This window comes from Nerophis ophidion, linkage group LG01, assembly GCF_033978795.1.
Source record: "Nerophis ophidion isolate RoL-2023_Sa linkage group LG01, RoL_Noph_v1.0, whole genome shotgun sequence".
NCBI classification, from domain to species: domain Eukaryota; kingdom Metazoa; phylum Chordata; class Actinopteri; order Syngnathiformes; family Syngnathidae; genus Nerophis; species Nerophis ophidion.
In genome coordinates this window covers 50,695,001-50,709,278 of record NC_084611.1, presented here as the reverse complement: position 1 = coordinate 50,709,278, position 14,278 = coordinate 50,695,001, and the positions used below count along the sequence as shown (strand labels likewise).

At 38.7% G+C, this 14,278-nt stretch overlaps 1 protein-coding gene across 4 annotated transcripts in view; it reads right to left on the bottom strand.

Moving 5' to 3' along the window:
- The window catches only part of LOC133556402 (microtubule-associated serine/threonine-protein kinase 1-like), a 167,281-nt gene that overhangs the window by 26,166 nt on the left and 126,837 nt on the right, over positions 1-14,278 (bottom strand). For all 4 annotated transcript variants that reach the window (XM_061906311.1, XM_061906319.1, XM_061906325.1 and 1 more), the window contains 7 exons: positions 13,219-13,427; positions 13,010-13,148; positions 8,691-8,823; positions 8,436-8,601; positions 2,142-2,243; positions 1,936-2,058; positions 1,737-1,846 (listed from right to left, as the gene is read on the bottom strand). In XM_061906311.1, the coding sequence (XP_061762295.1) occupies positions 1,737-1,846; positions 1,936-2,058; positions 2,142-2,243; positions 8,436-8,601; positions 8,691-8,823; positions 13,010-13,148; positions 13,219-13,427 (982 nt within the window). The remainder of the gene's footprint in view (positions 1-1,736; positions 1,847-1,935; positions 2,059-2,141; positions 2,244-8,435; positions 8,602-8,690; positions 8,824-13,009; positions 13,149-13,218; positions 13,428-14,278) is intronic.

The window sequence follows — 14,278 nt, the reverse complement described above, 5'->3', positions numbered from 1 at the left end:
CGAGTTGAAACTAGTCTTCTGTTCCTAGCCCATAACACCCCATATATATATATTTATTGCATTGCTTTATAGCACGTATAGGTTACATTTACTGAATGAACACACACACACACACACACACACACACACACACACACACACACACACACACACACACACACACACACACACACACACACACACACAATTATACACAAATATACATAGAGACTATACTTACGTAAATATACTGTATATAAATGTATATACATACATTTATATACATATATATATATATATATACACACATGTATATATATATATATATATACATTTATACAAACATACATGTGTATATAAATTTACTATAAAAACATATGTATACACATTTTATATAAGGTATATACGCACAATTTATATAAGGTATATACACACACAAACATACACACACATATATATAAATCTTATAATATATATTTTTTTCCATATATACTAGTGTATATATATATATATACCCACACACATAAATATACACATATATATATATATACACACATATACATATACTGCATACATACCTACACACATCACATATACACGTATGTATACACATATGTATATACATATATACACATTTACATTTACTGAATACACAAACACATACATATATATATACACACACACACACATACAAATCTGTATTTACATATATACACATTTATACATACATTTTGACATACATATACACATATATGCACATAACCTATACATACAGTATAAGAGATGTGGCAGGCCACATTAATTAACACGAGGGGCCCCAAAACCTATACTTACAGTATATATATATATATATATATATATATATATATATATATATATATATATATATATACACAGACACAATTACCCAGGACTGCAGGAACTTCGTATTGTGTGTCGGCCTCACAATACGAAGTTCCTGCAGTCCTGGGTTCAAATCCAGGCTCGGGATCTTTCTGTGTGGAGTTTGCATGTTCTCCCCGTGAATGCGTGGGTTCCCTCCGGGTACTCCGGCTTCCTCCCACCTCCAAAGACATGCACCTGGGGATAGGTTGATTGGCAACACTAAATGATCCCTAGTGTGTGAATCTGAGTGTGAATGTTGTCTGTCTATCTGTGTTGGCCCTGCGATGAGGTGGCGACTTGTCCAGGGTGTACCCTGCCTTCCGCCCGATTGTAGCTGAGATAGGCGCCAGCGCCCCTCACCACCCCGAAAGGGAATAAGCGGTAGAAAATGGATGGATGGATGGATGGATAATTTAATAAAATTGGATATTAAGAGTATGTGAAAGTTTGACTCCTTAAAGTTTTGTAATCAATCAGCGGGCTAAAATACAGCAAACATGGATAAGTTTGGAGAGTGTGTTGCATTTTTTCCCATCATGCATTGTAATGGATTTAAATGGGTGTCATTTTGAATCATGAGTTGTGCTTGGACATTTTTTTTTATAAAATCTTCAAAGTTCAGTGAGCAGGTTGTGTAATGTGTGTTCACTTGTTGTGTTACTTTATCTTAGCCATGCGTGGGGAAGGTTGTTTGGATTAGGCCATATATAAAAATGCAGTGTACACTTCAAAGTAGTATTCATGGTCATTAACCTGAATTACTCATTTTGTCCATAAGATAGCTGGCAAATGAGCTTTTTTTTTTTTTAAATGAACTGGGTGGGCAATGGCAGACAGAGAGAACCAGGACAGGTTTGGAGGAGGTTCCCCACCTTGCTGAACCGAGGCGAGCAGGAGGAAAACTGTCTGATCTCCACCGGCTCGTCGTCGTTGGTGTCGTCCCCGTCGTAGGCGTTGATGTGGTGGTAACGGTCGCAGCGCGCTGGCGGAGGAAGAGAGGTCAAAAACAAGTGATGAGGTTTCACGCGTGGCAGAACCACGGTCCCGGGTCCAAAACGTGTTGTGGCGCACTGTCAAAGTAGCTGGTGTCCTCCTCAGACTCCAGGTGAGGGATGAACTCGGCCTTCTGCCGCAGCAAACTGTTCCAGTCCAGCTCCGTGAAGAAGGCGTGCTCTTTGACTTCGTAGGCCCCGCCTAGACACACACACACACACACACATATGCACAGTGCCATGAACACATGAGTCCAAGTCCCAGGTCTGGGGGCCCGGTAGTACCTGTGCCCAGCCTCAGGAGGGGGTTGGTCTGCAGTAGGGTGGAGATGAGGGCCTGGGCTTCTGCAGGTAAGACCTCCTCACCGTCAGGCCACACGATGTCATCTGGTGGAAAAAACAAATAGAACCTTCCGTTGGATGAATGCAGACTGGACTCAGGGAGTGGCTTTATATGTGGGAGCGCCTAGGTCACATGTGTCAACCTCAAGGTCTGGGGGCAAGGTCACATCGTTTCACGTGACCCCATCATTGAAGTGCCCCATCATGCATTTAATGTAGTCTGCCACGTTATTTAAAATAGCTTGCCACATTATTTAATTTGGCCCACCACATCATTCATCGTGGCCCACCAAGCATTCAACGTGGTCTGCAACTTCATTTAATGTGGCCCGCCACTTCCTTTAATGTGGTGTGCCATTTCATTCAAATTGGTCTGCCACATCATTTAATGACATGACAGGCCACGATAAATGATATGAAAGACCATGTAGAATGACATGGCGGGCCGCAGTAATGATGTGAAAGACCAAATTGAATAACATGTCCAGCCACTTTAAGTTATGCGAAAGACCACATTGAATGATATGAGGGGCCATTAGGGACATTATTCAGAATTACCTCTTACATACACTACTGAAATGCTCTCACATAAACAACTGAAATGTTTTTCTCTCACACACACCACTGAAACACTCTTATACACACTACTGAAACACTCTTATACACACTACTGAAATGCTCTAACATAAACAACTGAAATGTTTTTCTCTAACACACAACACTTAAACACTCTTATACACACTACTGAAATGCACTTACATACACTACTGAAATGCTCTCACATACACTACTGAAATGCTCTCACATACACTACTGAAATGCTCTCACATAAACAACTAAAATGCTCTCACATAAACAACTAAAATGCTCTCACATAAACAAGTAAAATGCTCTCACAAACAAGTAAAATGCTCTCACATAAACAAGTAAAATGCTCTCACATAAACAAGTACAATGCTCTCACATAAACAAGTAAAATGCTCTCACATAAACAAGTACAATCCTCTCACATAAACAACGAAAATGCTCTCACATAAACAACTAAAATGTTTTACTCTCACGCACACACACACCACTTGCGTGTGAGAGACAACAATTTTAGTAGTATGTGTGCAAGGATTTCAGTTATATGTATAAGAGCATCTTACTAGTGTGTGTGAAAGCATCTTACCTGTGTATGTGAGAGGATTTCACTAGAGTGTATGAGCGACACTGCATTCCGGTTCCGGTCACCTATAATGCCCGCCCCTTTTTTAATTTAAAAAAAAATTTTTTTTTTAAAGCCGAGTTTTTTGTGAAAAAAATGTCTGCCGAACTACCAACAAGTAGCTTCACAGAGGCACCACCCGCAGCATTATCGAGCGCCTCTTCTACCACATGGACATCGGGGTCAAGAGGAAAAGGTAATTAGACATTATTTATTTCTAAATGATTGTTGAATCCCACGGAATGTAAGGCAACATAGCATTGTAGCCATTAAGCAGTTAGCCTTGTGTGCCTCCACTACAAACAAGTTAGCAACTAATGTTTCTGCGGCTCCTAAGAGTCTCACATCTATTGCAAACTTGCAGTTTGTCTCGGAGGAAACAAAAAAGGTACACTGTCAAATCAGCTAATAATGTTTGCAGAGTTATTGCTATGGTAACATGTCGAAATGTGAGTCACGTCGTGGTATATCAGTAGCTGATCGAATAGTAATAATAATAGATTACATTTATTTAGCGCTTTTCTTTGGACTAGATAAGGGGTCCCCAAACTACGGCCCGCGTGTCGGTTACGGCCCGCCAACGCCCAACATCCTGCCCGCTGAAATTATTATTTTTTGTATTATTTTAAATCTGTCTTTTCTAATCCATTTTTTGCTGTCCCCTAGCCGATCGAGTAAATTATATTGTCTAAAAATGCATTTTCCCGTTTGACTTATATTTTCTTAGCTGTTTTCATGTGATCTGATTGTTACATTCTTATTTCAGAGTCACCACGCACGACCATTTCAACAAGGACGGAATACACAACCTCTGGATTCATGGAAGTTGGGTTCCAAACAACTTCTCTGCATCTCAACGGAAGGAGGCAGACACCACTTCAGATGTGGCATTCAGGTGTCATTAATAATGCAGGAATCCATCCAGCTATAAGCAGCATTTTGATGTTGACAACTACTTTGGCATTGATGAAGAAGGTCCACTACCTGAACTCCAGACAAATAATATTGTAATTCCAAACATAGATTTAAACATTAGTGAAACGATAATGAACATTTTTCAACAAGTGAACCCACATGAAAATGATGGCAATTGTGGAATATACATTTTCACTTGAATTCTGCACTTTATTCAGTGAACAACATGGGAATTATATGGTTTGTTAAAATGTTTTCTTCACTTGTGCAGTGTATTCTGCGAATTAAGGTTTTGTTTAAACATTTTGTAAAAAATAAATAAAAAAGAACCTGTTACACAGACCTGTATGAAGTTGCCCACTTTATTATTGCAAATATCAAAATAACACTGCAATATGTTTGTGCTGTAAATACTTGTTTCTACCATTGAGGTTTTTAAGTTATTTTAAAATACATGTTCTGACTAGTGATGGCATCCAGCCACCCACCCACAGCCAAAATCTCCCTAAACTTGTCCCAAACGTTTGTGCTACACAATTGTTTGTCTTATGATTGTTATGTTAGGGGCTAGGTGTAAATATTAACACATTAACTTAAACTATAATTTTAGACAAACAATGTCTACTGTCTGACTACAAGAAACATTGAAAAGTATATGAATAATAAGTCATAAGGAAACTTTTTTGAGCAAAAAAAAAAGATGTTAAATTTCTTTATGTAAAATTTATTGAATATTCCCAACAATATATTTGTGTGCAGAGAAGTTCCATGAATCCAGAGGTTGTGTATTCAGTCCTTGTTGATGGTCATGCGTGGTGACTCTGAAATAAGAATGTAACAATCAGATCTCATGAAAACAGCTAAGAAAATATAAGTCATATGGGAAAATGCATTTTTAGACAATATGATTTGCTCGATCGGCTAGGGGACATCAAAAAAATGGATTAGAAAAGACAGATTTAAAATAATTATACAAAAAAACAAAAAATTTCAGCGGGCAGGATGTTGGACGTTGGCGGGCCGTAACCGGCACGCGGGCCGTAGTTTGGGGACCCCTTATCTAGTCCAAAGAAAAGCGCTAAATAAATGTAATCTATTATTATTACTATTCGATCAGCTACTGATATACCACGACGTGACTCACATTTCGACATGTTACCTTAGCAACAACTGCAAACATTATTAGCTTATTTGACAGTGTACCTTTTTTGTTTCCTCCGAGACAAACTGCAAGTTTGCAATAGATGTGAGACTCTTAGGAGCCGCAGAAACATTAGTTGCTAACTTGTTTGTAGTGGAGGCACACAAGGCTAACTGCTTAATGGCTACAATGCTATGTTGCCTTACATTCCGTGGGATTCAACAATCATTTAGAAATAAATAATGTCTAATTACCTTTTCCTCTTGACCCCGATGTCCATGTGGTAGAAGAGGCGCTCGATAATGCTGCGGGTGGTGCCTCTGTGAAGCTACTTGTTGGTAGTTCGGCAGACATTTTTTTCACAAAAAACTCGGCTTTAAAAAAAAAATTTTTTTTTAAATTAAAAAAGGGGCGGGCATTATAGGTGACCGGAACCGGAATGCAGTGTCGCTCATACACTCTAGTGAAATCCTCTCACATACACAGGTAAGATGCTTTCACACACACTAGTAAGATGTTCTTATACATATAACTGAAATCCTTGCACACATACTACTAAAATTGTTGTCTCTCACACGCAAGTGGTGTGTGTGTGTGCGTGTGCGTGAGAGTAAAACATTTTAGTTGTTTATGTGAGAGCATTGTACTTGTTTATGTGAGAGCATTGTACTTGTTTATGTGAGAGCATTTTACTTGTTTATGTGAGAGCATTTTACTTGTTTATGTGAGAGCATTTTACTTGTTTATGTGAGAGCATTTTACTTGTTTATGTGAGAGCATTTTAGTTGTTTATGTAAGAGCATTTTACTTGTTTATGTGAGAGCATTTTACTTGTTTATGTGAGAGCATTTTACTTCTTTATGTGAGAGCATTTTACTTGTTTATGTGAGAGCATTTTAGTTGTTTATGTGAGAGCATTTCAGTCGTGTATGTGAGAGCATTTCAGTAGTGTATGTATGTAAGAGCATTTCAGTAGTGTGTATAAGAGTGTATCAATATTGTGTGTGAGAGAAAAACATTTCAGTTGTTTATGTGAGAGCATTTCAGTAGTGTATGTAAGAGGTAATTCTGAATAATGTCCCTAACGGCCCCTCATAGAATGACATGGCTGGTCACGAGTAAATGATGTGAAAGACCACATTGAATAACATGGCGGGCCATGATAACTTATACGAAAGACCACGTTGAATAAAATGGCGGGCCACTATAAATTATACGAAAGACCACATTAAATGATATGGCAGGACAAATTAAATGATAAGAAAGACCACATTAAATTACATGCCGGGCCAAAATAATTGATGTGAAAGATCACATTGAATGAGATGGTGGGCTACAATAAATGATGCAAAAGACCACAATGAATGAAATGGCCAGCCACAATAAATGATGCGAAAGATCACATTGAATGAGATGGTGGGCTACAATAAATGATGCAAAAGACCACGATGAATGAAATGGCCAGCCACAATAAATGATGCGAAAGACGACATTGAATAACATGGCCAGGCAAGATAAGTTATGCGAAAGACCATGTAGAATGACATGGCGGGCCAAATTAAAGGATATGAAAGACCACATTAAATGATATGGGAGGCGCGGTTAAATGAAGTGGCAGACCATATTAAAAGTGGTGGTCCACGATAAATGAAGTGAAACACCATATTGAATGTGACGGACCACAATAAATGATGTGAAAGACCACATTGAATGACATGGAGGGCCACTATAAAAGATGTGATAGACCACATGGAATGACATGGAGGGTCACTATAAATGATGTAAAAGATCACATTGATTGCATGAAGGGTCACTATAAATGATGTGAAAGACCACGTTGAAGGACATTGAGGGTCACTATAAATGATGTGAAAGACCACATTGAATGACATGGCTAGACCACATTGAATGACATGGCTGGCCACATTAAATGATGTGAAAGACAACATTGAATAACATGGCGGGCTACAATAAATGATGTGAAAGACCACGTACAATGACATAGCGGGCCACTATAAATGATGCGAAAGACCACTTTAAATGATATGGCAGGCCACAATAATTGATGTGAAAGACCACATTAAATGACATGGCGGGCCACAATAAATGACGCGAAAGACCACATAAAATGACATGGCGGGCCAAATTAAAGGATATGAAAGACCACATTAAATGATATGGCAGACCATATTAAAAGTGGTGGTCCACAATAAATGAAGTGAAAGACCATATTGAATGTGACGGGCCACAATAAATGATGTGAAAGACCACATTGAATGACATGGAGGGCCACTATAAAAAATATGTGATGGACCACATTGAATGACATGGAGGGTCACTATAAATGATGTGAAAGACCACGAAGAATGACATGGCAGGCCACAGTAATTGATGTGAAAGACCATGTAGAATGAAATGGCGGGCCACTATAATGACGTGAAAGACCACATAGAATATGGCGGGCCACAATAAATGATGTGAAAGAACACATTAAATGACACGGCGGGCTAAATTAAATTATATGAAAGACCACATTAAATGATATGGCGGGCTCGGTTAAATGATGTGGCGGACCATATTAAATGTGGTGGTCCACAATAAATGAAGTGGAAGACCGTATTAAACGTTGCGGGCCACAATAAATTATGTAAAAGATCACATTGAATGACATGGCAGGCCAAAATAAATTATGTAAAAGACCACATTGAATGACATAGCGGGCCACCATAAATGATGTGAAAGACCACATTGAATGACATGGCAGGCCACAATAAATTATGTAAAAGACCACATTGAATTAAATAGCGGGCCAGTATAAATGATGTAAGAGACCACATGAATGACATGGCGGACCTCAATAAACGATGCAAAAGACCACATTGAATGACATGGTGGGCCACAATAATAAATAATGTGAAAGACCATGTTGAATGACATGGTGGGCTATGAGTTTGCCACCTGCGCCCTGTCTCACCTGTGATGACCTGTCCAAACAGCTCCTCGGGGGTGTCTCCAAAGAAAGGCACGCAGCCCACCAGGAACTCGTAGAGGATGATGCCCATGGCCCACCAGTCCACAGGCTTGCCGTAGCCCTGGCGCAGGATCACCTCGGGGGCAATGTACTCGGGCGTCCCACACACCTGAGACACCAGTGACATGTACATGGAGACGTTCTTGTGACTTATCGACCACCACTCAAGAACATAAACACAACGAGTAGAATCCATACCTGCTTATCCAGGAACTCCCTGGCGTCCTTCTCGATGTGGCCCTCGTACAGGTTGGTGGTGAGGCTCATCAGGCCCATCTTGGACAAGCCAAAGTCTGTCAGCTTGATGTGTCCCATGGAGGTGATCAGCAGGCTGGAGGAGGAGACACGGACATGGTCCTCGGTTATTCTGTCACAACATCATATGGCACGCCTGCAGGACTCGGTCAGAGTTTTAAACGGGAGCACATATCGTTCTCTATGTATTCTAAATCGTAGAATACGGAAAGCAAGAGGTGGCTACATGTCCCTTGGCAAGTTTCACTGCAATAAGGCGCTTTTGGTAGCCACCCACAAGCTTCTGCTTGAGTTTTTGACCACTCCTCTTGACAAAATTAGTGCAGTTCAGCTAAATGTGTTGGTTTTCTGACATGGACTTGTTTCTTCAGCATTGTCCACACATTTAAGTCAAGACTTTTGGGAAGGGCATTCTAAAACCTTCATTGTAGCCTGATTTAGCCATTCCTTTACCACTTTTGACGTGTGTTTGGGGTCATTCTCCAAGACCCAACCTCCGGGCTGATGATTTAAGCCTGTCCTTAAGAATTTGGAGGTAATCCTCCATTTACTCTCTGTAAATCACCAGTTCCATTGGCAGCAAAACACACCCAGAGCATAATACTACCACCACCATGATTGACGGTAGGAATAGTGTTCCTGGGATTGAAGGCAGGAATAGTGTTCCTGGGATTGAAGGCCTCACCTTTTCTCCTCCAAACATATTGTTGGGTATTGTGGCCAAACAGCTCCATTTTTTGTTTCATCCGACATCACATGGACAAAGATAAGACCTTCTGGAGGAAAGTTCTGTGGTCAGATGAAACAAAAATGGAGCTGTTTGGCCACAACACCCAGCCAAGTGTTTGGAGAAGAAGGCCTTTAATCCCAGGAACACCATCCCTACCACCAAGCATGGTGGTGGTAGTATTATGTTCTGGGCCTGTTTTGGACAGCCATGACATTATGTTCTTTACAGTGTATGTAAACTTTTGATTGCGACTGTATATACTTACAGTGTGTATATAAAACCATGATGGAGGTTTTTGGAGTTTTTTTTCGGAATAGAACGACTCCTATGAGAGGCATGATTTATAACCTATAATTCACTTTCACTTGCTCAAAGGCAATGCAGCAGCTCAATATGTCAATATAGCAGCATAAGCGAGTGTCAGGTTCAAACACTGATGACATCCATTAAACAAGACAAGAAGCAAGGAGTTAAACAGAGACAGAATTAAATTTGGCTCAATTGAGGAGAGCGCGTACACCTGTACCCTTGTACAGTGGTCCAACAATCTCCTGATGAAAGATTGTACGCCCCCCCCCCCCCCCCTTTTATTTGGACTTTCCATGATTACATGGCAACAGATATTTCTAAGGGAGGGGGGGTCATAAACATCCATTGCCTTTGGTTGCAGAAAAGTTCAAAGAAAAGGTCGGTTCAAAGAAAAGGTCGTAAAAATGTTCAAAGAAGAGGTGCCTGGGACTTGGGCTGATCCTGCTTTCTCTCCACTTTGTAGTTTTCGGGTCAAAACTAAATCTTTCTGTGGATTACAATACACGAAAGAAACAGAACACCTTCATGTTGCTTGCCATCCTACACAGTGGAGTTTGACAAGCCTTCTTCTCGGTAGGTTCAAAGACAGCTTTTGGAACTCATGGCAACTCAAAGTTCTGCGATAACTTAGATACAATTACTCTGACGGCTAGTTAGCTAGCTAAAAGTAGTTCGAACACGCTCCTGACGAAAGATTGTATGCCTCCTCTTTTATGTGGACTTTCCATGATTACATGGCAACAGCTGTTTCTAAGGTACGGGGGTCATAAACAGCCACCGCCTTTGGTTACGGAACAGTTCAAAGAAAAGGTCGTAAAACAGTTCAAAGAAGAGGTGCCTGGGACTTGGGCAAATCCTGCTTTCTCTCCGCTTTGTAGTTCTCGGGTCAAAACTAAATCAATACAATACATGAAAAAAACAGAACACCTTCATGTTGCTTCCCATCCTACACAGTAAAGTTTGACAAGCCTTCTTCTCTGTGGGTTCAAAGACAGCTTTTAGAACTCATGGCAACACAAAATTGTGCGATAACTTAGATACAATTACTCTGACGGCTAGTTAGCTAGCTAAAAGTAGTTCCAACACGCTCCTGACGAAAGATTGTACTCCCCCTCTTTTATTTTGACTTTCCATGATTACATGGCAACAGCTGTTTTTAAGGGGCGGGGGTCATAAACTGCCATCGCCTATGATTACGGAACAGTTCAAAGAAAAGGTCGGTTCAAAGAAAAGGTCGTAAAACAGTTCAAAGAAGAGGTGCCTGGGACTTGGGCAGATCCTGCTTTCTCTCCGCTTTGTAGTTCTTGGGCCAAAACAAAATCAATACAATACATGAAAGAAACACAATCAATCAATCAATCAATGTTTATTTATATAGCCCCAAATCACAAATGTCTCAAATGACTGCACAAATCATTACGACTACAACATCCTCTGAAGAACCCACAAAAGGGCAAGGAAAACTCACACCCAGTGGGCAGGGAGAATTCACATCCAGTGAGACGCCAGTGACAATGCTGACTATGAGAAACCTTGGAGAGGACCTCAGATGTGGGCAACCCCCCCCCTCTAGAACACCTTCATGTTGCTTCCCATCCTACAAAGTGGAGTTTGACAAGCCTTCTTCTCGGTAGGTTCAAAGACAGCTTTTGGAACTCATGGCTACTCAAAGTTTTGTGATAACTTAGATCAGGGGTCACCAACCTTTTTGAAACCAAGAGCTACTTCTTGGGTACTGATTAATGCGAAGGGCTACCAGTTTGATACACACTTAAATAAATTGCCAGAAATAGACAATTTGCTCAATTTACCTTTAACTCTATGTTATTATTAATAATTAATGATATTTATCTTTGTGGAAACAATGATCATCTTAATGAGTTCTCACAATAAATATATTTAAAAAAAAGGGTATTTCTGTCTGTCATTCCGTCGTACATTTTTTTCCCTCTACGGAAGGTTTTTTGTAGAGAATAAATGATGAAAAAAACACTTAATTGAACGGTTTAAAAGTGGAGAAAACACCCAAAAAATTAAAATTAAATCTTGAAACATAATTTATCTTCAATTTCGACTCTTTAAAAATCAAAATTCTACCGAAAAAAAGAAGAGAAAAACTAGCTAATTTGAATCTTTTTGGAAAAAAAAAAAATAATAATAATAATTTATGGACCATCATTAGTAATTTTTCCTGATTAAGATTAATTTTAGAATTTTGATGACATGTTTTAAATAGGTTAAAATCCAATCTGCACTTTGTTAGAATATATAACAAATTGGACCAAGCTATATTTCTAACAAAGACAAATCATTATTTCTTCTAGATTTTCCAGAACAAACATTTTAAAACAAATTCAAAAGACTTTCAAATAAGATTTAAATTTGATTTTACAGATTTTTTAGATTTGCCAGGATACATTTTTTAAATTCTAATCATAATAAGTTTGAAGAAATATTTCACAAATATTCTTCGTCGAAAAAACAGAAGCTAAAATGAAGAATTAGATTTAAATGTATTTATTATTCTTTACAATAAAAATAAATAAATACTAGAACATTGATTTAAATTGTCAGGAAAGAAGAGGAATTTAAAAGGTAAAAAGGCATAAGTGTTTAAAAATCCTAAAATAATTCTTAAGGTTGTATTTTTTTCTCTAAAATTGTCTTTCTTAAAGTTATAAGAAGCAAAGTAAAAAAATAAATGAATTTATTTAAACAAGTTAAGACCAAGTCTTTAAAATATTTTCTTGGATTTTCAAGTTATATTTGAGTTTTGTCTCTCTTAGAATTAAAAATGACGAGCAAAGCGAGACCAGCTTGCTAGTAAATAACATTTTAAAAATAGAGGCAGCTCACTTGTAAGTGCTGCTATTTGAGCTATTTTAGAACATGCCAGCGGGCGACTCATCTGGTCCTTACAGGCTACCTGGTGCCAGCGTGCACCGCGCTGGTGACCCCTGACTTAGATACAATTACTCTGACGGCTAGTTAGCTAGCTAAAAGTAGTTCCTCGGCGTTAGTGCTTATAAATATGATATCGCTAATACTTGTTAATATTCCGGTAAATGGAAATGGAGTATTGTTGGCGCTTTCTGTTTATTTTTAAGAGGGGATAGTACACACCAACTCGCTGCATTGTTGTTAGCCACCTCTTACTTGCCGTATTTTACGATTCAGAATGCATGAAAAAAAAGCAAACACATAAGGGTTCTGAAAGACTCACTTGTCAGGTTTGAGGTCTCTGTGGACGATGCCGTAGTTGTGCAGGTACTCCAGGGCCAGGACGGTCTCGGCAAAGTACATGCGGGCCAGTTCTACAGGGAGCGCCCCGATGTTCTTCAACAAGGTGGCACAGTCCCCGCCTGCAGGCACACAAACACCATGGAGCACGCCGCCTTCTCCACCCGCCGGCCTCCGACATGTGCCCCTCACCCTCCACGTACTCCAGCACCATGCACAGGTGCCGGCGCGTCTCGAAGGAACAGAACATGGACACCACGAAGGGGTTCTCGGCGAAGGTGAGGATGTCCCGCTCCACAAAGGCCTGCTGGATCTGGTTCCTCAGGATCAGGTTCTGCTTGTTGATCTTCTTCATGGCAAAGCGCTGACGGGTCTCCCTGTGGCGCACCAGGTAGACCGCCCTGGGGGACGGAACACAAGGAGATCACGGGAACGTGGATGAAAAGAGTTTGTCACAAAGCGCGTATGGGATGACCTTTTTCACTCTAGGGCCGGGGTCGGAAACCCCACATGTTGGACCAGAAATACAAAAACAAAAGTTACAATTCAAAACCACTAAAAAGAAAATTTAACAATAAATTTGCACAAAAAAAAAATAGATTGGCGTCTAAATCGCAGTTTTTTTTCCCATTTTTAAAGACATTTTTACATTTTATTAAATTTTTTTCAAGAATCAAATTTTCAAATACATTTTTAGGCCATCTCCATGTAACCACAACAAGTTTTTCTAGCCTATTTTAAAAAAGGTTTCAGTCTAATTATTCTACCAAAAAAAACAAAACAACAACAACAAAAATATTATTATTCTAAACTAATAATTTATTCTAACAAAAAATAAAAATAAACAAAATGTCATTCTACCCCAAAAATAATAATAAAAATAATTATTATTCTAACAAAAATTAAACATACATAAAATGTAATTTTAATCTCAGTTGCAGTTTAAACAAGCTTTTCTAACCCGTTTTAAAAAAGGTTGCAGTCTAATTATTTTACCAAAAATAAATAAATAATAATAATAATAAATTATTATTCTAACAAAAAATAAAAATAAACTGAATGTAATTATTCTACCAAAAAAAAAAAAATATATATATATATATTATTATTATTATTCTAACAAAAAAAAATAAAAATGAAAAAATGTAATTTTAAAATACATTTTTAGGCCACCTCCATGCAACCACAACAAGCTTTTATAAACCCGTTTTAAAAAATAAATAAATAAAATAATAATAAACTATTATTCTAA